The 25,474-nt window shown below is 36.8% G+C and overlaps 1 protein-coding gene and 1 long non-coding RNA gene across 2 annotated transcripts in view; one reads left to right on the top strand and one right to left on the bottom strand.

Annotated features, from left to right (window-relative positions):
• DOK6 (docking protein 6) overlaps positions 1 to 25,474 on the top strand; it is a 308,053-nt gene that overhangs the window by 181,335 nt on the left and 101,244 nt on the right. Inside the window, exons 4-5 of the mRNA XM_036876760.2 lie at positions 1,927 to 2,046; positions 17,284 to 17,473. Of these exons, the coding sequence (XP_036732655.1) occupies positions 1,927 to 2,046; positions 17,284 to 17,473 (310 nt within the window). The remainder of the gene's footprint in view (positions 1 to 1,926; positions 2,047 to 17,283; positions 17,474 to 25,474) is intronic.
• The window catches only part of LOC118907796 (uncharacterized), a 171,880-nt gene that overhangs the window by 53,038 nt on the left and 93,368 nt on the right, over positions 1 to 25,474 (bottom strand). The gene's annotated exons all lie outside the window — the stretch shown is intronic.

A 25,474-nucleotide genomic window follows, 5' to 3' on the forward strand; every position in this document is an offset into this window, starting at 1 on the left:
CATCAGGCAGAGTCATGCAGACAAGATATAAATTGCACATGAATTTACTGGTGATTTTTAAATTGTGGAGTCCTGAGAAATACTCAAAACATTAAAATGTAAAAAGAAAATTTATAGTTATATCATCTCCCTTAGCAGAATGTCAAGGATTTCTAGAGGCTCAGTTTAAGGTTTTGATTTTTTTGTTAGAAAAGCTTTCAAAACTTTTATAAATTTTACATATCAAAGCTCATGTATCTGATGAAAATTACTTTCAATATATGCTATTGTTGCTCCTGTTAAATTTTCCTGTGGAGGCTGATATTCCTGCAATAGAAGAAAAAAATATTCTTTGGAAAGCTGTGAGCCTCAGCAAGTGCCTTCTATTAGAAGCCTTGTGACTGGGAAGGATCATTTTCTAGGTTCCTAAAGAAATGCCCCATCAGCCAGCCCCAGCTTCTAACTTCACCTGAGTGTGGGGCCAGGCTCACGTGAGAACCCACTTTCTCCTTGACCCAACTAAGTGGAATGTCTCTCATTACCAAGAAGATAACCCTGAAATATGCAAACCATACCTTTTGTAAAGAAAATGCCTTTCATGATTGGATATATGGAAACTATAATTTTCATTAGAATAGCATGGCGCAGGATGGGCAGGGACTGCATGCTCTTTCTCTTTATTTTCTAACAATATTTTATGGTTTCAATAAAACTAAAAATAAATGACAAATTTGTCTTGACATCTCATTGATCAAACCTATTTTTGATGCTAAAGCGATGTGACTAAGCACAGGAAGAAAACATTACCCAGGTTTGATGGTGTTGATGGTGGAGCAGAGCAGTTGATATTCAAATCCCTTGAGTCATGAAAACCTGTCACAGAAAACTTCTTATGGGGAGTTTAAAATGCCAAGACAGAGGTTGGAATGCCATCCATGGAGAGTAATGAGAATTTGAAGGAAATCTATATTAAGCTGTTCTAGTTCAGATTTATGCTATGTGAAGAAGCCAGAAATTTATCTGGACAAGTGTCAGGAGAGAGTTCTTAACCATTTTCTGTACAACAATTTGGGGCTTGGCCTCAAATTTTCAACCTCATACTTTTTCAGATCTCTGTACATTAAAATGCCTAGAAGATCTGGGTTCTAATTCTTTCTTGGTGCTGAACAGTGATATGATAAGGGACCCAGGTATGACACTAACCCTTAGCCCCCTCAGCCACACAGGGCTTAGGTTAGAATCAGATGCATTTATGCTTCTGAAAGCATTAGATACTACAAGAGTCTGTGAGATGTAAGATATTCTAATGTTTCATGCAAAGAAAACACCTGGGAATATAAAGAAGTGGGAGATAATCTGAGTAAAAAGAGTGATCTAATCAATATCTTAGGTATTTGGAGTTTTCTAAAGGAGAAAGTTACCTTAAATATCCTATCCTCAATTTTTTTAAGTAAGGATAGCTCATTTTTGATGCCTATGAAAGAAAAATGCAATTCAGAATGACTTGAGTATCAGACCTTCAACCCACCCAAATCTAAATCACATTCAGGAAACCATTGACTGGTTTATTCTAGTCTGATGGTTTTCAACTATTCATTTACATATTTTAAATTTATGTTTAACTGTTTTTTTTTTCAGTAATATCCCTCCAAAATTTAAGTCTGCCTAGAATATGCTAGTCAGGAAACAAATACTCTCAGAGTATTTGTAAACGAGATCAAGTAGTTTGGAATAACTTATAATCACTTTAAAATAAAGCATTGCAACGTCAAGCCATGGGAAATAATCGTGGGAATTATTATTTTTTCATTTAAATACAGCTTTTTTGTTGTCTTACGGTGGATTTTTAACTCTGCCCACTGACCTGGGAAAAGGGTTCGGGAAGCATCCCCTCCCTTGGTTCTCACGCCGTGCCGCCTGATTTCGGTGACCTGTGCTTGTTTTCAGAGCTGGAGGCCGAGGAGTGGTGCAAGCACCTCTGCGTGGAGTGTCTGGGGACCAGGCTGAATGACATCAGCCTCGGGGAGCCGGATCTCTTGGCGGCCGGGGTGCAGCGGGAGCAGAACGGTGAGCGTGAGCTGCTTGCTTCATTGTAAAGTGCACCCCAAGCTGTAGAACCTCAAAGTTGGAAAGGACCTCAGAACCGCCGCAGTCCAGTCCTTTGTGTGGCTGACTTCCTGCTGCTGATTGTGGACAGAGCGATGGTGATCTTGTCATGACTCCTAAGGCTCTAGCCACCATCACTGCCTCAGAGCCCACTAAACAGTACTATTTATTTTGTTTGCATCCGAGAAAAACAAGTTTTCCTCACACTGACTGATTATGCTTATATATGGCCACAAAATATTGCCTGAGTCCATAGTTTTCAGGAAGTCACAAAGGTGTTTCCGCGGCCCTTTCCCAGCTTCCTGGCTGTGTTCCAGTTCCTCCCACGCTCTTGGATGCGTCTCTCTGGTTTTCTGAGAGCTCTGCTAACTACAGAACATCTGTAATCACGCTGCTTAAAGTATATGCTCATTCTCAGGTTAACGAAAAAACCAAAAAACCGAAAAACCTACTGGTGAACGTTTGTCAAGTACTACCTAAAGGAAATATAAAGAAAGCGAATAAATCAGGCTGTGGGTGGAAGCCTGCTGGTGTGAATTGTATGCAAGCGATGCTGGTGTGAACTGTATGCTTTCAATGGTCCCCATCCAAATGGGTGATGCGCTCCTTTGAGGTACCCTAACTTTTATTTTAATTTGATAATAGTGTTGAAGTAATTTGCCTAGAACATAAAGGGATGTTTTTTCATGTACATTTTTTAGGATCGGATAAACACAGAATTAAATGCCAGAGCCACAGGAGAAGTGCGGTCAGGTAGCCTGTCAAAGAGCCACCTCAGGCCCTAGTTTGAATGTAGGCTTCTCCCCGTAATTAGCTCGGACAAGTTACTCACTCTCTTCCAATTTGTTCCCTAATACGTGAAAACTAATCCTGTCTCAGGGTGCTGCCATGATGGTTAAATGAGATAATATAAAATAAAGACTCACTCTTACTTAGTTCAATTATTTTTAAAAGGACACGTTTTTTTAAGACAAACAAAAACAAAGAAGTCAAAAAATAATTCCTATGTATGCTTTAGAGAAATTATAACATCCAGTGCCATAAATACTTCTCTTAGAGCATTTCGTTTAATAATCCTAACTTCATACAAAGGGCTCTATGTGCTTTTAAATATATATATTTTTTTAATTTTATAAGGAATTATTTAGTTAGAGAAGGTAGTAGTTCATTCATTTAAATGAACCCCTGAAAGTACATTGTACCCTGTAGGAAATTGGCAGTGTTACTTACACACAACACAAACACACACACACACACACTCGTGATGTTTAGAATTAAAAGGAAAATCCTTGAATGGAAGGATTATCTTCCCCCAAGAATCACCTTTCTCTTGGTTGAGTTCTCTCTTTGAACACCAGGGCCACGTCCACTGCACCAGGCCCATCCAGTCTGCGCACACTTTCTTTAAAGTGCTTCCTTGGGTCCAGGTAACAATGGCTTCACTCTGCTCCTCTTGGCCCATTGAAGGCTAACTAAAACTTTTTAAATAGTCATGCATACTGGAGGAGAACAGGAGAACATACAGCTCTACAGAGTATCAAGCAGACTCTACCATCACTAGCTCAAAAATTCTGGTGTGTTGTGTATATTCATGCTGCCTGGAAGACACACACACACACACACACACACCCAGATTGGCATACTCGTTACTTGCATACCCCAATTTCTCACTTCCTAATCGACAGACTTCTCCCATAAATATGAGAATTCCATTTTAGGGATCCCTGAAATAAGTACACTGGTCTGTAAAAATCTCATGGTGAACACAGGATGCTCTTTAGCCATCTTGATCCCTCGCCCAAACCTGGGCCCTGTCTTTGCCCTGGGGACCCACCTGTTCCTTAGATACTGTAACCATTCATTTTATTCTGTGTAGGGAAAATATTTGTTGTTTCAGCTAGATAATTTAAGTCTTTGAAAAACAGTATTATCTTTTAAAGTGTCCTCTCATGGCTTTCAATAACTATTTCAGATTCTTTGAACGTAATGCCTCCTAGAATAAACGAAATCCTTCACTTCCTAACGTGTTTGAAATCACTAATATGTACAGACTGGAATAAATCTTTTATGAAGGATTTGTCGTTACAGATTTAGTTTCTTAAAGAATTAAGCATTTTAGTATTAAATTAATGCAATTTATTCCTCATCAGAGACATTATTTTACTGTGTGTCAATGATGTGCTTGGCTTCCACCTGAAATTTCTTCTAAGAGATGCTACACATACACGTGCAGAATTGATGTGATAAGTTACACTACCGTGGCGCGTGCTGATCTTAAGGTGTCCTATCATCCTGGAAGGACTCAGGACTCAGTCTTGACCACAGCACTTCTTTTTTTTTAACATTCAGAATTGCTACTTCTTCTTGTGTTTTTCTGACCCTTCATGCAGTTTGCCGTTATTTACTTTGAGACTAGCTAAGAATAAACATCTGTGCAAATAATTTTTAAAGGCGTAATGTGTGTTGCAGAGATAAAAGTGATCATCGATTAAATTCTTTGCTGTAATCATCCTTATCTATTCTGTCACCTGTTTTCATATCGACTGAGCATCCCACATGGTACAGAGGAAAGTAAGATAACACAAGTGCACACACCCACGCACAGGCGGGCAAGCTTCTTAGGCAGGTAACACTGCCTGCCACAAGAAAGCAGACACTTTGAACATTAAATTCTTACAAATTTCAGAATCTTTACATCTTTCAGGAGCACTTCAGATGGCCTACACTGACCTTAGAAAGTATTAATGTATGCTGTTACAACCATAGTTATTTATAAAGGATCCATGATACGTAACAGCAATTCTATAAAACAAATGTTACATGTTAATCATTAACAGCAGAAGCATCATAACCAAGAAGCAACTAATTAGAAGGAAATTTCTGCAGTTGCCCTTGGAAGTGGACTCAGAAGATATGTCCAATTTGCTATTGCTACAAGAGATCACCATCTGGAACGACATGGAAAAGTAACCTCAGACTTTGCCATCCAGTTAATGCAGAGACGGATCTGAGGGTTTGTGTAGGACCTAGTGTGATGGCCTAGAATAGGCATAACTCTTACTTTTACCTTGAGAATGTGTATCACCTTTCTCCAGAACCAAAGCAGTACTCCAGTGTTATTCCTAAATCATCCACCTGGGTGGCCACAGTAACCATGCCCCAAATCCCACTCAGACACCCTAGTATGTCACTCGCTCATTCACCGTCTACCCATCAAACATTTCTGAGGCTATGATATATAAGAACTAAGCTGAGAAAATACAGAATTATACAAAATATGGTCATTACTTTTAGGAAGCTCACAGAGTAGTGAAGGAGACAAACCTAAACAAAGTGTATCAGTCATTGTTTTTTAAAGTAATGCTGTGTTACTGGTCAGACAGAGTCCCAGGAGCACAGACCTGTAAGCATATCTCTATTGTTCCTGCATAGGCGGGTGGAGTAGGGTCCAGCTGACTCAGGCTGGATGCTGCTGAGCTTGGCTCTGAGTTGCAGGTGCGTTTCATGTCTGTTCCACGTGTCTCTCATCCTCCTTCCATGAACAGCTACCCAAGGTGTGCTCTCAAACAAAAATGCTAGGCAACAGCTCAAGCCCAAGCATACAGCACAATTTAAGTCCCTGTGTGTGTCATGTCCACTGACATCCATTGGACAAAGCGAACTATGGCCAAGCCAAAGTCAAGGGGCTCGGAAGTACAATCCACCTGTGAGGCCATAACATGGGTTAGAACATATGATCTAATAAGGAGAGGAACTGATGAGATGAGAAAATGTGATCCCATCTACCATATGAGGTATAATAAAATACAAAAATAAAAGGAAAGCATTGTGGTATAGGTATGATCACTTCTAATCAGAGCAACCTAAGATGTTTTTGTTTTAAATTATTTTTCATTGCCCCATATAAGCTTTCTTAGACAGGCAAGTCTGTAATTCTTAATTCCTTCAATAGTTAAACCCAATATTAGCAGGACTTTACTCATGTGGAAAATAGCCATTTAATGACAAAACAATGACAACAGTAAATATGGACCTCTCTCTCTCTTAAAGATCTTTTCCCTAGTTTTTTAAAAACTATATGGGGTGAAGCATGTTTACTCCTGTAGGTAGTCTTTATAACCAGTAATGACTTTTTCGAGACTTATTCCTTTGTCCATAGGATAACACTGAACAAGACCAAATTTGCATGGGGAAAAGAACCTATGCATTCCTTTGTTTGAGCTTCTGAATGCCATCCAAGTCCTCTAGTACATTCCAAAATGAGTTCCAGGAAATACTACTGCTATGAGGACATGCTCTCTGAAGTGAGGGAATCGGTGGGGTAATTTAATACTATGTCACACTGTTGTGGGTTAAATCGTGTCTCCTCCAAAAGAGATGTACCGAAGTCCTAACTCTAGGTACCTCAGAATGTGACCTCACTGGGAAGAGGGTCCTTATGGAGATTATCAAATTTAAATGCTATCATTGGAATGAACCTTAATCCAATATGACAAACAGTATGTCCTTATAAATAGGGGAAATTTGGACACAGAGACAGACTCACACAGAGGGAAAATGGTGTATAAACCCACAGAGAGAAAACAGCCATGTGACTGTAGTGATGATGCATCTAGAGCCTCAGGAAGGCCAAGGATTGCCAGCAACACCGTAAGTTAGAAGAGGCAAGGAAGGACTCTCCTGCCAGAGCTTTGGAGGGGACGTGGCCCTGCTAGCACCTTGATTTCAGGCTTCTAGCCTCCAGAACTATGAGATTTTAATTTTCTGTTATTTTAAGCCACCCAGTTTTTGGCCATTTTTTACAGCAGCCCTAGGAAACTAATAACCTCATTTCATGCTCACCATATACATGAGCAGGGGAAAGCCACTGAGAAGTCCTGGAGTAAAGATCTAGTTTAACTTTGTATAATGCAATATTTTCCAAACTCCCTTTACCTATGTGTCGTTTTCCTCACATAACACCTATTCATATCCTGTGGAACTTAATGTTCCATGAAACACATGTTTAAAAATGCTGATAGAATCAACAGGCGTGAGTATCTACAGGGAAAGCTGAAAGGGGATGGGGATGGCGATAGGATCCCCTGGCAGGAATGAGATGACATCCGGGGATGCAGCACAAAGTCTTGAATGGGCCGAGCTATTCGCGTAGCCTTGTGCTGCAGTGCTTTAACTTTATTACAGCATTGACATAGACACTGCATATAATTAAAAAAACAGTTTTCCCATATGGTCTCCAGTATGCCCTACAACAGGATAAAGGTCAATGCCATGTGGCAGTAGGTGCTGCAGGAGCCAAAGATAGTTTCTAATGTTTCTTTTACCATTCTGCCAAATCTAAACGATCTGTGTGTAATTCTAACAGTAGTGTCACAAAGTGAGATGCAGTCTGGAAGAAACATTTTGAAACACCAAAGAACGTTGCCCTAAAACAGCCTCTCTACGACCGTAGTGAGAAGAAACGCAGTGAGAAGAAATACAGATTTGCAGATTTCAAAAGCATGCCTAGTTACGAGAAAGAAAAAAGCCTGAGGGAGAATGCGAAAGCCAGCGGCAGACGGGAAGGAAAGGGCGACTCTGACATTGAGAGTCTCAGGAGGGCAGCAAGAGCCTTGCCCTTCGCCTTCCGTGGAAGTTTGGGTGGACGGAGACCTCGCTTCTGTCTCCTCCTATAAACTGGAGGTTACACGTCAAGAGCAAAGACTAGAATTTGATCCTCCAAACTGGGTTTGATAATGAGCATAGGAAGAATAGTGGAGGGATGTCAGTAGAGCCCAGAGAAGGGATAAGAAGATAAGATAGCCTCAGTTGTCTCAAAACTGCATGTGGCACAAAGTGGGTGCCTATGCTTTCTGTGGGCCCAGATCGGACCCCAGATGCTATCTGGGGGGCAGAAGTTGTCATATTCACAGAAAAGCAAAGTGAAGTGACTTGACAGGGATCTGGGTGAGTACAAACTAGGTAAGGGGACCCGCGTCTCCTCTGCTGACTCCTGTAACCGTGATCGGTTCCGCCCGCTTTCCACTCAACCTCCATGTAAAGGGCCTGAGGAAGCGCAGACGCTGAACTTTGGTCAGAAACTGGGTTAAACGCATCCTCATTCGACAGAAAACAAACATACACACAAAGAAAAAAAAGAATCTTAATTGAATTCCATATATAATACCGCGATGTCACTTTTGATACACCCAAGGTTCTGATGATCTGTGCTCTCCTGCTACAGAACAAACTATAGTACAGAGCATGAAAGTCAAACATGTAGTCTGACAAAACAAAAGCTGCCAAACAAATTTAGTCTGTCATGAAGCTCCCTTCCACGTACAAGCTATGGGGCTGTGGTCCACGTACGGAGGTTCCCCAAATCTCAGCTTCCGACCTTTGAGGATGGTGATGGCTGCACACGTCCACAGCACAGTGAGGATGAAAGAAAAGGGGGCGTGGAAGCAGGGGGCACGGTGTCTGACAGGGAAGGCGGCATTTCCCTGGGATACCGGTGTCTCCGCCGCATTCACATCAAGTGCACGTTAGACAAGAACATTCTTGGCGCCCACCCGCATGCACAGGGCAAACATCTCTGGGATGCGGGGCCAGACGTCTACAGCAACCTCAGTGACCCTACTGTGCCCTAAGTGTTGAAAACCTGAGGCAATTAACTGACAATTACAATTGCCTTTGAAAAAATCTACCAGCGATTTTAGGAATTGATAATTTTTTGTTAAAAGTTTAGAAAGTTAGTTTCACAATTATTGTGACATCAATTTAATCACAGTATCCTTTATTATCTTAATACTTATTTATACTGCAGTGAGATCCACTTTTTTACTTCATATAGGTTATACGTGGCTTTTTTAATCTTAATAAAATCAGACACTTATCATACTTCATTTCAGGATGTTTTAAATTCTATTATTTTCTGCTCTAATTCACTTACTAATCACTCATTACTTGCTTCACAGTTTTGGGTTTAATTGCAGGGTTTTTTTCCAGATCTCTTGAGGTGGATATTTAGATCATTAATTTTGAGCTTTTCACATTTAAAATACATTTTGTAAAGCTCTGCATTTTTCTTTCAGCACAGTTTAAAATCCTAATGGTAACAGTATCATTCCCAGAGCACAGATTATAACATAATATGTGTTAAAATTAGAGGGGAAAAAGTTTTTAATTTACATCTGCCATAAGACAAAAAAAAAAATTAAAGTATTATCTCTGATTATAGCCTTTATAAATAAAATTTAACATAGAATTTAAATTTCTGAGGTTCACTGGATAAAAATACTTGAAAGATAATAAAAGAAATGGTTAAGAACCATACAAAACAAAACAAGGCAATAATTTGAATATTTAAAATAAGGTATTAATAATTTGATAATAAATTGATAATTTTGAACAAATTAATGTTTATGAAAGCAGTTTTTCTCAGACTGGATTAAAAATCATCTAATTTTTTGCCATTTAATAAAGATTCAAATTACCTAAACTGACTCAAGAAAAAAATAGAAAAATCTATCTCTGTCTCCATTAAAGAAGTTAAAATTATTATTATACAACTTTCCATGCACAAACTCCAATCCCATATAGTTGCACTGTTGAAGTCTATCAGGCACTGCAGGCTAATATGTTCTATGCATAAACTCCTTTTAAAATTAGAAAATGGAATACTAAAGCATTACATAAAAAAGATAATGCACCTTGATCAGCGTTGGTATGTTTGAAATGCAAACCATCTCAGATATCAATCAATATGTCTCACTGTACTAAGATTAAGGGAAAAAAATCATATGATCATGACAATTGATCCATAAAAAGCATTTATGATAAAATACAACATGCATTTATGGAAACAGCTCTAAAAAATCTAGGGGAAAAGAAAAACAAAAAAAAAACAGGGGTAGAAGGAGACTTTCTCAAACTAATGAAGCACATCAGTGAAAAACCTTCAGAAAATGTTATTCTTAAAGATAAAATATTGAATGCTTTCCTCATAAGATTGGGAATAAGACAGAACATATCCTCTTTTAGCCTTCTATTCAATGTTCTGCTTATTCTACTTACCGCCCTAATGACAAGAAAAGAAAGTAAAATCATAAAAATTGAGAAAAGGAACTAGGATGCTAGGATTATGTACATGAACAACACTAAGGAATCAGTGAAAGCAACACCAGCGAAGTGAATCCAGTGATGTTACAGGATAAAAAGTTAACATGCAAACATGTGTATATGTGTAAACATTATGTAGCTATAACCTGGACAATTACAAAATGAAACATAAAATTATCGTGTACAATACCATCAAAAAATATCACATACTCAGGAATCGAACTGGCAAAATTTATAACCAGACCACTACAATAAAAACTGAATCTTGCTGACAGAAATTAAAAGAGATGTAAATAAATGGAGTGATAAACCATGTTCACAACTGGAATAGTCAATATTGTTAAGATGTCAGTTCTCCTCGAATTAACCTACAAATTCAGCACAATCCCAATAAAAATCATAGAAGTCGGACAATTTTTATGGAACTTGACAAGGTAGTTTAAAAATGCATTTGGAAGGCAAAGGACTGAGATGAGCCAAACTACCTTGAAAAGGAAGAACCCTTTCCTAATTTCCGGACCTCTCGTAAGTGACAGCAATCAAGACAGAGGATAGATGAAATTGTGTATGGGACAGAATAGAAAAAACAATGATCCATACATATATGGATCAGTAATTTTTTACAAGAACCCCAAAGCCCTTTTTCATAAGCTTATTGGAGAGAAAAGGAGAATTTCTTTAATACATAGTTTTAGAGTGAGTAGATATCTATTTGGGAAACAATGAACCTCAGTCCCTATATCACACCATACTCAGATACCAATTGCAGATGGATACAACTTTGGGATAAACTAAGATTTCTTATAGAAACCACTGAGAAAGAAAACTATAAAAATACATAATTTGAGCTTCATCAAAATTCAATCCCATGTTCATCAAGAAAGCACTGTCAAAAAATTAAAAAGGAAATAAACAAAAAACAAAACTGGAAAGCTAAAAAATAGGGAAAGATTAGTGATGTCCTGAGGCTGGACGCTACCAGATCGTAAGAGCCTATGAGAATAGGCGAAAATAACCTACAGTGTTAGAAATCAGATCAGTGGTTGCTTCTGTGGGCATGCGCAGCTGGGAAATGGCATAAGGGAATTTCCTGGGTGACAGAAAAGTTGTGTCTTGATATGCTTTTGTCAAAACTGATAAGTAAGATAACGGACATTTCATTGCTTCAGTATAGTATAAGTTCAGTATACCAGGTAATGTAAAAAATAAAATGCTAAGACTACTGTGAGAAAAGTAGAATAATTTTAAACTTCTTTCAATAACAAAAGACTCATTAGAAAAATTAAAACTATTTTCCACCTCCTGGACTTAGATACAGTCACAAACAAAATTAAGGAAAATCTGAGATGAAGTATTTGTTATAAACACAGTTAGAAAAATTCCTAGTATATAGAATTTTCTCAATCAACAAGAGATACAGTAAATGCAATTTTTAGAAAAATTTGGCAAAGGTTATTTATATAAATGAATATACAAAATCTACATTTTAATTGGAATGTATATTTGGTAAGGAATTTCTGGAAATCAATTTGGCAGTGTGTGATTCTTAAAAGAACTTATGGCATTAATCCAATGATTCAGATTTTAGTGCCCCATGTAAGTTAATAATCAAAGATATTAAAATCATCCAAAATTTATAGACTAGAATAAGGTAAACCCTATGACTCAACACAAAATGAGTGAATTATTCAGCAAATTGAGGTGGAAGTTTATTATTTTATTACAGCCTAATTTATATTAGAGAAAAGTTGGCTTAACTTCAGTATTCTTTGAATAGGTAATTATTAAGTAAAATATGGCATAGCTATACAGCAGAATATTACACATTTCACTAAAAATCATATCTCCAAGGAATATTTAATAGCATCTGAATATTCTTTTACTAAGTGCAATATAATGGGTTCAATACATTATATTAAGTATACGATATTAAATGGAACAATTGCATGTGAATATATTTATATATTAAGAATACATTGTATTTCTGTAAGGTATAAGGGCAGTTGAGTTTTGTTTTATTTTTAAATGATTTTCTGTATTTCCTATAATGAACATGATTTACTTGGACATGCAGGTAAAATGCCATCAGTCATTTCTTGTAAAAGGAAAGAAAGAAGAGGAAAGGGAAGGAGGGAGGAAGAGAACTATAGGGCTTGAAACACTGCTGGTATTTTTTTAAATGCTGTCAATTGATTCAAGGACGACCAGTGCTCCAAATCACAGTGGCCAGTGAGCAGATGGCACCTGGCAACTGAATTTATGGCTTTTGCCCCATTATAATAAAGTAAATGTTGACAAATTTCAGCACTGTGGTGGGAATAGAATAATAATTTCTGAAGAGTTCCACAAGTTTTGACAAGCAGAAATCATGCTTTATAGGATGGCTGGTTTAATTGCATCACACAGACCTCAGGATGTGCAAATCTCGTGTTCTCAGGCTCCATTTCTGAAGTTGCTGGACTTGAAGGCTGACCACTGCACTATCCCAGCATTACAGAACTTTGGAGATAAGAATATGAAATTCAAAATGATCTTGAAAACACTTATATTATCTGGTTACTATCTGGTTCTATTTAATTCTAAATACCTGGTTTTATTTAATTCTAAGTATTCTAAAATGAGTTTCAAAGATAAACAAACTTGAACTTTGTTTCAGTTAAAAACAAAGCAGGTAATATCAAAGGATGCAGTGGACCCAGTTTCCAGACTGAGATGAATGCTCATTAATAAATTCCAACACTCCTAAGTTATGTTCAGTTTTTCCAGTACCAGGTTCTTGTGGACATGTTCATTAATGGTTAATATTAGACCCGTGACCCTGGTCCTTTGACTAAACATTTAGTAAACTGTTGATTGATTAAGTATTAATAGTAAAGTTTCATATTTTGAATTGAGCTGCAACAATTGTCATATAGAGAGCACAGCATGGGACTTTCTTGCTATCTCAGAGCCATGGATGATGGGTGAAAAGCACCATGGGAGTCTGAAGAGCAGGTTGGAGGGGTAATTGAAGAGGATTCTTGGGAGGTTTTCAAAGGAGAAGGGCAGACAGGTGGGGGCACATCCCCTCTGAAGTACAGTGAAAGGGGACAGGCAGAGAACTGTCACAGAATTTGGACCGTTTGTCACTCTGGGAATCTGAATCTCAACACACCCAGGCTGGTGCCCAGGTGGCACCAGAGCAGTGAGATTTGGGGACAACCTTGAGTTTGCAGATGGAGTGACCTCGGTTCTCATTATGCCAAATCCGAGGGCAGGAGGCGGCCATGGCTGTTAATGATAGCCAGATACGGAGATGAAGGTCGCCACTTCTACATTTGATGGGACAACCAAGTTTGCGTCTTTCAATGAACTACCTGCTGAGGTCATCAGTTTAATTTAAACAGCATCTTCTACAAATACTGGGTTTTATGATCCCATGACATTTTGAGATTTTTTAAAAATTGATCTCTCTTGCCAGAAGATAATCTCAGTTGTCTTGAAGGCGGTTTTGGCCAGGAAATTATATATAGAGTAAGTCTAAATTTATGGAATAATTGGCTGATAAACCCAGCTAAGTGAATTCATATATTCGTGAATTAAATAATTTACAGCTATTATTAATGATTACATAACCAGTTTATATTTATGTATATATAATAGAGTTGATCATCATGAAATAGTTGGAATATACATACCTTGAATTGTAAATTATCTTCCATATGCTTCCTTTCTTTCTAAGCCTCTCTTCCTCCTTTCGTTCTAATTGGCATATGGGCTCTTTCCTGCCAAGTCAGTCATGAGTCTGTTGAGTGGGATTCGTTCATTGAGCAGAGAACAGAGCATTCCTCACGGTTCCTCAGGGCTGCTACTTCCTTGGCAATATGCTAAAGTGAGTTCACAGAGAACCGTTCTCAGAGCGGGGTCCCCAGCAGAACAGCATCATCACGTCCCGAGAACAAGTGAGATGTCAATTATCCGGCCCCAGCGTGGACCTCCTGTACCAGAGACGGAAGAGAGGAGGAAGCCCAGCAATACATATGCTGTTTAAACAAGCCCCCTGGGGAATTTTGATACCCACAAAAGCCTGTAAACCAGTACTCTAGGCTGTAACAACCACATGTAGATCCTTAAATAAGAAAGTAGAGTGATTAGAGAGTGGTTTAAAACAACCGCCGGAAAGAATTATCTCACGAAAGTAAGCATTTTAAAAAGTCATTTTAGAGGAGCCATTTTTACCTACTCCATATTGAAATGGTCTTCCAATGGCGACCATAACAAATTTTAGTAAAACACGTTTTAGTTACTAAGACATTGTATAACTTATTTATAGTGAATGCAGAAACTTTCCTTTTATTATATTGGAATTCAAAGAAGTATAACTTACTAGCGAACTTCATATACCACCCTCATCTTTATATGCCTAATTTTGTACTGAATGAAAGTAGTCTACTTTTTAATGGAACCGCAAATGCTTGGAAATCAGCATTAGAGAAAAATGGATTTTTGAATATTTAGAAGTTGAAAATAAAGTTTCTTGGACTAATTCCTTTTGTAAGATGCAAGAAATAGCTTCAAAAGGAAGGTCGGTGCTTTCTAAACCATAATTAAGGGGGCTTCACTTGAGCTGCTAGGTCACAGAGTGTGTTAAGACTGGGAAAGTGGAAGGAGGGCAAGAGAGAGGGGATGTCACCCCTGCTTTATTGCCTAGATCTGGCCCTGGAAGGACTCCCTCAGGGCAAGTTATCCAGTCACCTTGTATTTGTTTGTAAATGTGCCGCAGTAATATGTTGAGCTCTATATCACGTGAATCTTACTCAATTCACTTGCTCATTGTTTCCCAGCTTTCTCCAGGGTCCATCTATGCTCCTTCTCTGTTTATTATTGCTGTGTTTTATCTGCTAACATTATAGCACCCAGACATCTCAGTGAAAATGTAATGGCTCTTCTGCATCCTCTTAATTCTCTGTAGGTTATATGTAATGTTTTGTGTACCATCCATTTGAAGGACACTCAGTGTCAGGATTATTTTTTCATATGTTCTGTTTTTTTCCAAAGGCCAGACTATGGGTGTGACTTATCAAGGGTCAGTGTAGCCATAAGCAGCAGTAAGATTGGTTAAAGATGCTTATTTCAGTATTTTAGAAGAAGTGTTGTTATTTCCTGGCATTTTAGCAATGACCCTTTGGTTGCTATCTTAACAATCTGGAACTGATGGTAAGGGAGGAATTTAGAGGGAAGTTTTCCTTTCCCCTTCTATGACGACAATATTTTCCCTATGCACAACCGAGGCATGATCAGTGCCAGATGCAGAAGCTGCATTCCATCAGAAGGGTTTTGACCAAAGAAAAGAAGATCACTGTTCAGGCATTATTGATATTCACGGTCACACTGTTGGGCCCAAGTTTCATTCATACTGCTAAATGAGATCACGTTCCTTTGATTTACTATGTGTAATCCCATTGGAGTGGGAACCGCAGTGGCAACGTAAGTGATGAATTAACGCTAAATGTTGCTACCCGACTTGGTTGCACACAACTTTAAGATTTATGGATATATACATATATAAACTATACATATGTGTGCACACATACACACACACACATATATATATGGTTTTATTGCAGGTAATTAATGGGGCAAACTTTTTCCTTCATTTTTTAGCTAGACACTTTATCTCATTTTGTCCGTTCTTTAGGGAATGAATGTGAAATCCATATACATATTAATTTCATGGGTCAATAATCTAAGTAAATACTGAATCATTAGATTATTTTGATCAAAAATATCTAGGCACTTGAATATAAGTATTGTCCATGGTGGTTACTAAATTTTAAGTTGTCATGCTCAAATTAAATTTAACCCATTTGGAATCTGAATTTTTTTTTTTTGCATCAGCAAACCCTGACTCTGCAAAATATAAGCCAGAGTAAAGATTCTTTCTCTGTATTTTATAGACAATTCCATCTCAGCACCAGCAAGCACTCGTTGTTTAAGACCATGGCATTTTGATGGATGATAGCACATTCCTAAACATATCAGTCCTCTTCCAGCTGCCGCTGGCACCATTATGCCTCTCAAAATAATTAATTCAACACTGCCTTTAAAGCATTATTTACAATTAAATTCAAACTCACAAAGATGTATCTGCCAGTAATTCTTAAGCCTTTTGTTATCATGACTCATTACTTTTTTGTAATTTCTCAATTCTTGCATCCCACATTCATCATGGAATATATCTATTTCATTCATACAGTTAGCCAGGATTTCTTGATGACTTACTATAAACCAAGAATATGGTGCTTGGAATTAGGGATATTTTATAGGGCACTTTATAGGTCATACCAAGTCGATTACCTCATATTTTTAAAATAAAGTTCATAACCTTATTTTTAAAAAGACAGTGCATCTAATGCATTTAAATGGGGATCAAGGGCTGCAGAATTTTGCAGTAGCCTTTGAGATACACAAAAAGTTACAGAGCTGGGTTTGGAATCATTGCCTAATCATCGGATTTTCAATATAGAGTATGCAGGAATGAAAGCCATTATGTATTTTTATTTTGCTTACCAAAACAATATCTAAAGTTCTGCAGCAGGCAGTAATGAATATGCAATTATTGTAGGCTGAATTTGACCTTAAATAACAGTGTGTCTTGAAAGTCAAAGTGTGCATTAAATACTCATTCCACAAAGGTGAGATTGAATAAATTCTTGCTTAAATTAAGTAAGACATTCCTTGTAGGAACTGTATACATAATATCCACCTAAGATGTGTGTAGAAGCAGACAGTAAACACCATTTGTATAGAGACCCTGATTAGCTTTTACCTTACTTTCCATTGTACAGCTTAACCATTCAATCCTGACAGGCAACAAAATGAGAATGCATGCAACAAAAACTTGTAGAATGAGTGAGTGAATGAATCAATGATTAAGAATATTTTAATCAACTCCATTCCTTGTCCACCAAATGGAAAAAGGTAGTGTTTTGCAGTGTATATTGATGTTACCAAGGCACATGCTTTTTAAAGGCTGTAGACAGGCTTGCAGAGTAATACAGGGCAGCCATAGAGTCATACCTCTTCACTTAATTTTCTCCCTTCTCCGTTTCTTTGCAGAGAGATTCAATGTATATCTCATGCCTACACCAAATCTGGATATTTATGGCGAATGCACAATGCAGATCACTCATGAGAACATCTATCTCTGGGATATCCACAATGCCAAGGTCAAACTGGTGATGTGGCCTCTCAGCTCACTGAGGAGATATGGGCGGGATTCAACGTGGTTCACCTTTGAGTCAGGAAGGTAAGCTCCAAGTGCCAGGAGATGTGTGACAAATAGTCTCCCTAAAGGCAAGGGTCTGTCCACTGGTGCCTGTGATAACTGCTGTTTTTAAAAGGAGTAGAGATCACCAGATATATAATTTCTTCATATTCTTGTGGATAATCTGAATAAAAAGTGTTATTTCTATGGCAGGTTAATTACCCCATTAAAAAATTTCCATCTCTTGCACTGGCATCAAACTAGGTTCTTAATTATTTCAATCATGCAATATATTTTACAACAGTATTGCAATACTATATTTTTGGTGCAGTAGGATTCCCATAAATTCCGACATGTCTTCGCTGGCATTATTTTTTGTGAGTTTTTTATAAGCAAACAATTTTGAAAGGAATTTTATACAAAATTGTTTCAATATTACTTTTTAGGTTTGAGATAAATTTACTGCAATATTCATTTACCCAGATGTTTATGTTCATAACAGTAGTTAAGTATAAATATTAATTCAGAATGACTGAAGAAATGTCGGCAAGTCTGCAATTTATGAAATGTGTAACTCAGACTTTACATTTAGTATGTCAAGGCAAATATAGTGGCTTCTTCATCACAGCATATGGTTGGAATCCATAAATATCTGAAATGGATGCTTGCTTCATGAGCATTATTTACAGATCTGGGCTTAGACATGAGCTCCAACCATCTAAATCAATGTCTTTGGGCTATGACCCCTTTGTGATATTGTCACACATCCAAGATAAGACTTAAGTTTGGGGATTCTATATAAGAGATGTTTGATATGTCAGTCTTCACCGTGGGGACATAATTTACCGCATTCTGAAAATGAATCTGTGGTATTATAAGGTAGTTATTGTGAAGTTTCTGTACTTGATACAGCGGTTTAAATTTTCATAACTTTCTTCTTACAAAACTATTAAATATTAATTCAAGGTCAGATTCGAGTAATATCCACCTAGGGTAGACTACATGTCTTTTTAAATTTTAGGGGGGAAAAACAAAAAACCTGAGCTGAAGTAATTTTATAAGTTCGGAGCCCTTCTACTCCAAGGTAATATTGAAGTCTCCGCCACACCGATTTCTCTAAGGGCTTTCAATCCTGCTTCCTTTGTGGCCGTGAGTTCACTCAGCCGCCTAATGCTGTCTGTCTAGATACTGAGAGTGTAACAGTAACTACATTCTAACTAACGAGTAGGAACTTAAAATTCTTATAAGAAAATTAATATTTTAGACATATATACTGTAAAAGTATATTGCTGTGACAAGGGGATTATAGCTTAGGGATTCACTGACCTAAACTTCATACTTTCTTTTTTTACTAGACATAAAAGTTAGTGTGTGTAGAAGAAAAAAGGATGGTTTATCTTCTTCGTCACTGAGCAACATAACCTCCCAGAATCCCCGCCCCTGGATCTGTCTCCTGGATGCCCCAAATGTCCTCTTTTGAGCTAATCAGTTTAACTACCAGGTCTGTCACCTCATTTCAGTAGGTGTCTACTCAGGATTTTAAATAACAAGGAAGGTTTTTTTCTCCTTTTATAGTGGTTATTGCAGAATTTTCGTTCCATCTACACCTGGCCACCTTAGTTTTTAAGGATTTCTTGTTCCTTCAGAATCTCTTAGGGAACAACTGGCTTGTCACCAAAACATCAAACTACCCCACATGCAGCTTGGCTTATCCGACAGTCTTAACTGGTCTTCTATGGTTTCGATGATTTTGAATAATTTTAAGATACATGAAAAAACAAAATACACCAGAATAGATAATGCTTATAATCCTCAAGGTTTTTCTGTTTTTGTTTTTGTTATTTTTGTTTTGTTGGTTTTAGAATGTAACTTTTTCTTTGTTTGTCAGTATAACTTCTTAAGAAATAATGTCTAAAAATCACGTGACCCCCATACTCCTGTGTGCCCCAGGAATAAGAGAGAGCTAGATGTAGGTCACAGCTCTGTCACTTATTAATAATTCAGGAGGGATCATGTGACTGCTCGGGCTTTCTGTTTTCTTCTCTGTAAAGGGAAATTATGATCTCTACTTCTTAAAGATGGAGAGACTGAGTGAGTTTGTGAATATAAAACCGCACAGGGCACACTACGTATAGATATATATACATATGTAATAGGCATTTCAGAAATCACGATTACTTACTCAGAAATTATATAGTTTGCCTTTTTTCTAGCATCTGAATGAAGCTTCTATTTATCTCTGAAGAGCTCTCTTCCTAGAAAACTCTGCTAAAATATATCTTCAGCAAAAAAAAAAAAAAAACACTGGAAAAGTGGGGATAGATGAACCAAGCAGAAAGCTTGGGGGAAGCTTGCATTCAAATGCTGAAGAGATCATTATATGCTTGATGTCTAGAAATAAAAATCAGTATTACCTGTCATGAGTTAGGAACATGAGGGCAGGTGAAAAAGGGGTTGGCGCAGTAAGATTTTGGAGTACAAATAAAGGGAAGATAGTGACTGGTTATTTTTACACTAACTGGTGCTGGGAGCATAATTTCATGGGTTAGTATGTATGTACTTCAGTGAAGAATCAGCAGACATACTAGAACTCTCTAATTTTTCATGTGTAATTCTTTGGAATGAATTTACACTCCAATATTATTGCCTGTGAAGAGCAATGAAATCAAACTTCCTTACCCTTAAAAATAGTGATAAAGGACTCTCAACAAAAAGCTACTAGAACTAAGAAGCAAATTTAGCAAGGTTGTGGCATATATATGGTCAATAGACAAAAATCAGCTTTACTTTATATACTAGCAATGAATATTTGGAAGGAAAAATTTTAATACCTCTTATAATATCCTCAAAAATATGAAATATGTATAGGTTGATTTAACAAAATATGTGCTAGGCCTGTACATTGAAAACCACAAAATATGACTAAGAGAAATTAAAGAAGATCAAAATAAATGGAGTTATATACCACACTCATGAATTAGAAGACTCTATATTGTTAAGATGTCAGTCCTCTCTAAATCAATATACAGATTGAGCGCAATCCCAATAAAAAAACCAACCAAACTTTTTATGAAGTAAGTGACAAGTTGATTCTAAAATGTTTTTTGAATTACAAGACTTAGAAGAGCTGAAACATACTTGGAAAAGAACATATTTGACGGATTTCCACTACCTGATTTTAAAACTTGCTATAAAGATACAATAATCAAGACAGTGTGGTTCTGACATAAGGATAGACCTAATGATGAGTGGGATAGAATGAAGAGTTCAAAAATAAATACATGCATATATGGCCAATTAATTTTTTTTAATATGCTGAGAAAATGCAATGTGGAAAATAAACATATGATGCTGGGATGACTGGACACCCACAAGGGAGGAAAATTAATCCCAGCTCTAATCTCCCTGCTATGGACTGAATCATGCCCACCCCATTACCCTCCAAAAACTGTGTATGTTGAAGCCCTAATCATCAATGTGATGGTATTTGGAAATGAGACCTTTGGAAGATAATTCAGTTGAAATGAGGTCATGAGGGTGGGACCTTCATGATGGAATTAATGTCCTTCTAAGAAGAGATACCAGAAAACTTGTTCTCATTCTCTTTCCTGTCATGTGAGGACACAGGGGGATGGCCATCTATTAGCCAGGAAGAGAGTCCTCACCAGAAATGGACCCTGTCAGCACCTTGATCATGGACTTCTACCCTCCAGAGCTGTGAGAAAATAAATTTCTGTTCTTTAAGCCACTTTTGTTTATGGCACTTTGACATATTCACATCTCCATACCTCCAGATGGATATGGACCTAAATAGAGAAGCTAAAATCATAAAACTCATAGAAGAAAATGTAGAAAAATATTTACAACCTTGAAATAAGCAAAGATTTTTTAATATTACACCACAAGCACAAGCTATAGAAAAAAATATTGCTTAGTTGGTCCTCATCAAAATTAGCAACTTCTACTCTTCAAAAGACATTCTAAAGAAAATGAAAAGGCAAATCATAGGCAGGGAAAATTATTTACAAGACATGTATCCAACAATGAGTTTTTATTCATAACCTTTAAAGAACTTTAACAACTGAAAATAAAAAACAAATAACCCATTAATATGATAGGCAAAAATGATTTTGGACAGGTTATAAAAGCAGCTGTACTGATAAATAATCCATGCAAGAAGATTCTCATCATCTTTAGTCATGAGGAAATACAGATTAAAACCACAGACACCAGTACATCCTGTCCTGTACCAATGAAATAAAACAAAAAACCCTGGTAGTGTCAAGGGAGATGGAGCAACTCAGACTCTTTCTCCTGGCTGTTGTGAATGGAAAATGGAACACCACTTCAAGTAATCGTTTGGCATTATTTTGCAACAGGTGACAGATGATTTTACTCCTAGATATTTAAGAATCAAGCATGCAAAAGCAACATGTAAATACTTAGGTGCATAGAGAGTCAAAGCAGATTTATTCTTAACAGTCAAAAACTGTAAACAATCAAAATGGCCATCAGTTCATGACGGGATACAATGGAATACTGCTTACCAATGACAGACAGTGTGGATGAATCTCAAAGACATTATTCTAAGCACTATGTATGATTCCATTTGTGGAAAATTCTACAACAGGCAAGACTGAATTCATAGTGACAGGAAGGCAATCAGTGGTTGCCTGGGGTGAAGAGTGGGGAGAGAAGGGGCTGCAAAAGGGAGCAAAGGAAATCTTAGGGGTGCTGACATTTGCCAAAACACACAAACTGTTTTAAAACTAACTAAATATTAGTATTATCAGATGCAAATGATACCCCAGGGTTTTTAGTTTGAAAAAAATGTGGGGAAAGAAACTAGAAGGAGATTTACTATTCTTATATTACATTCTCTCATCGTGTTTGAATGTTTGGCAATGAGCATTCGTTACTTTTATAATAAAATATTTCCTCTGGAAGGAAGGGAAGGCCAAGGAAGGAGAGGGATCCCTAAGCATGCTCTGAACGGGGTGTCTTGAAGTGGATACAATCAAGCCTTTATTTCTTGGTAGGTACAGTAAAGTCAGAAATTTGTTTTCATAATCTGCACAGGTGTTGCACTTTTTACATTTTCTTTGTAAATCTCCATTTTTCCTTAGTATTGAAATTTTGTTTAATACCTTTTATTGTATGATTAAAAGGTTAATACAGACTTTTGATGGAGAAGTTAGAAAGAAACCTTAAAATCATGCATAATTTCTCCATCTTAAGATAATTGCTCTTAATATTTTGATGTACTTTTTCCCAAAATATTTTAAAATCAATATAAAGATATTTATCCTATATTTTCATTTAATATTATACTGAGAAGTAATCTCTGAGTCCTTTAAAAAAATCAAGATTCTTGATAAAGGTTGTATGGTATCTGAACATATGGCTGTGCCATAATTAATTTAACATCAAGATGTTTCCAAAATGAACTATTATAAATAAAGTCACACTGACCATCTGTGAAAAGATGTGCAAATCTCTGATTATTTTCTTAGCTAAGCCTTTTCAAAAAGAATAACTGGGTCAAAGTATGTGAACATTTTCAAGGTTCAGAATATAGCAAATTGCTTTCAAAAAAAGTAATATCCTTTCTACCCTCTAATGGTGCAAAGAGAGTTTTCTTTTTGACCCCATATCCACAAGCATTAAGATGATGATTTAATATGTTTCTATTTTGATCACAGACTTTGAGATCTCATTTCTTTCTTTTCTCTTGTTTGTTTCTTTACCTTTGTGACTGGAAGTTTGTCCTTGTGTTTTCTGTTCATTTGTATTTTTTTCCTTGTCTGTCCTTGTGTTTTCTGTTCATTTGTATTTTTTTCCTTGTCTGAATTTGCATGCCCTTTGCTCTTTAATAATTGGGAAATTGGCCACTATCCTGTCCATCAATTTTGTGAATTCCAAAATTGTAAAGGCAGCCAAGGGCAGGAGGTTTTATCCGTACTTAATCCAGAGAAATAGAAGCAGGACATTGTGTCCTTGGGTCAGGGTTTGGGGGTTTGGGGTGGGGACACGGGCATGAGTGGTGAGGACAATCCAAAGGACAGATTGGCAGATGAGACTGGCCAGTCATCCTAGCAAAGCTTGGGCTGAAGATTTTCTGGGTTTTAATTGATTAGCTTTTTGCACAAAGCATATCATTTGGTAGCAATTTTTAGCCATTTATTTATATTACTGCATGTACTGGAAAGTGATGAAATTGGATATGTCAAAATACTCTTTTTTCCCAGAAAGGCTTTTTTCAAATGCATTGTTAAATTCTACTGTACCAACAAAATATAAAAATGAAGAGTAGGAATGGATCTAGAGCGTTCTTTCTGGAGGAACAAACCTTGTACATCTTCATAAATATAATCACACACCATAAGCTTCAGGGAGCACACAGTGAGTGCAAAACAGAGAACATGGACCAGGAAGCTTTCAGTGAAAATCATCCTCAGAGAGGCGTGGCATTTGGGAGGTGAATTCATAGTCTCACTCCAGTTTAGAGCAGTTGCTCTTTTGCCGTAACAATTGTTAAGCTTACATTTTAAGAATAAAAAAACAACCAATTTGCCATGCAAGCTTATTTTCTCAAAAAGCCAGAAAAGATAACCAGACCTGCCGAAGAAGTCACAGGACTCATGATTGTGTGTAGTTTTATCTTGTGAAAGACAAAATTACGTTTTTAACTTCTGATGTGGCATCTTCACTTCCTATAATCTCATAGTATAGTTGGGATGAATTCAAATCACTGCATAACAAAATTCAAGTGAGCCCTAAATCTTTTTTTATAAAATTGTTGTTCAAAAGATAACCTCCCTATTCAGCACAATGCTTAATATAACAAAATATGTGCTTAAAATATATGTTTTACTAACTTTGATAACTGCTTAGAGGCTGGGAGAAATGTGGTTACAGAGTTTTAACAATTGGAAATGTAAAACAATATTTAAATATTGCAATATGGTTCCTATGGGATGAGGGTTAATGGAAGCAAATGCTAGATGCGCTATAATCAAGGATTCTGTGATGTCATAGACAGAATTAATTTATTCCTGAACCGTTTCTTGTTAACAAATGACAAGAGAAATCCTTCCTTTGCTAATGCATGACCAATTAGTTAAAAAGAAAGGCAAGACAGAGGGTTCTTAAATGTGATACCAAAACATAACACTCCCACCACCAAAAAAAAATGATGAATTGGACTGCATCAAAATTTAAAACTTAGCTCTGTGAAAGACACTTTTAAGGGAATGAAAAGGTGAGACAGATATGGAGAAAAGATTTGGAAGTCACATATCTGACAAAGTACTTGTATCCAGAAAATGTAAAAAGCTTCAAAATTCAATAGTAAGAGAAAACACAACTCAATTTTAAAAATAGGCCAAAGATTTGAGCAGACATTTGACCAAAGAAGATACATGGTTGACCCATAGCCACAATAAGATGCCAAACCTAATATATCATTAGGAAAATACAAATTAAAACCACACTAAGATACAACTATTATAATGGCTAAAATTAAAAAGAAAAATCTGACAATAGCAACTGATGACAAGGATGCATGGCAAATGACATATATTTAGTCTATGACCAAGCAATCCTGATCAATAAAAATTAAAATACATGTTCACACAAGTATTGAACATATTTGTACATTATGTTTAACTTGTACATTAAATTTTATAGCTATTTTATTCTTCATTGCCCAAAACTGGACAAATCCAATATCCTTCATTGAAAAGATTAACTGTGGTAATCCATAAATTACCCAGCAGTAAAAAGGAGCAGTCAACTGATAAATGCAACAATGGAGATATATCACAAATGCATGATTCTAAATGAAGGAAGCCAGATCCAAAAGACAGCATGTTCTGACTCAATTTATGTGAAATTCTAGAAAAAGCAAACTAGAGGGATAGAAAAATTTCAGTGACTTCCAGAAGGTGGGCTATAGAGAAGAACTGACTATAAAGAAACAACATAAGGGGATTTGGGGGATAATGTAACTATTCTTTATCTTGATTGTGGTGGTGGATATGT

Source organism: Manis pentadactyla, chromosome 6 (genome assembly GCF_030020395.1).
Source record: "Manis pentadactyla isolate mManPen7 chromosome 6, mManPen7.hap1, whole genome shotgun sequence".
In the NCBI taxonomy this organism is placed as follows: Eukaryota; Metazoa; Chordata; class Mammalia; order Pholidota; family Manidae; genus Manis; species Manis pentadactyla.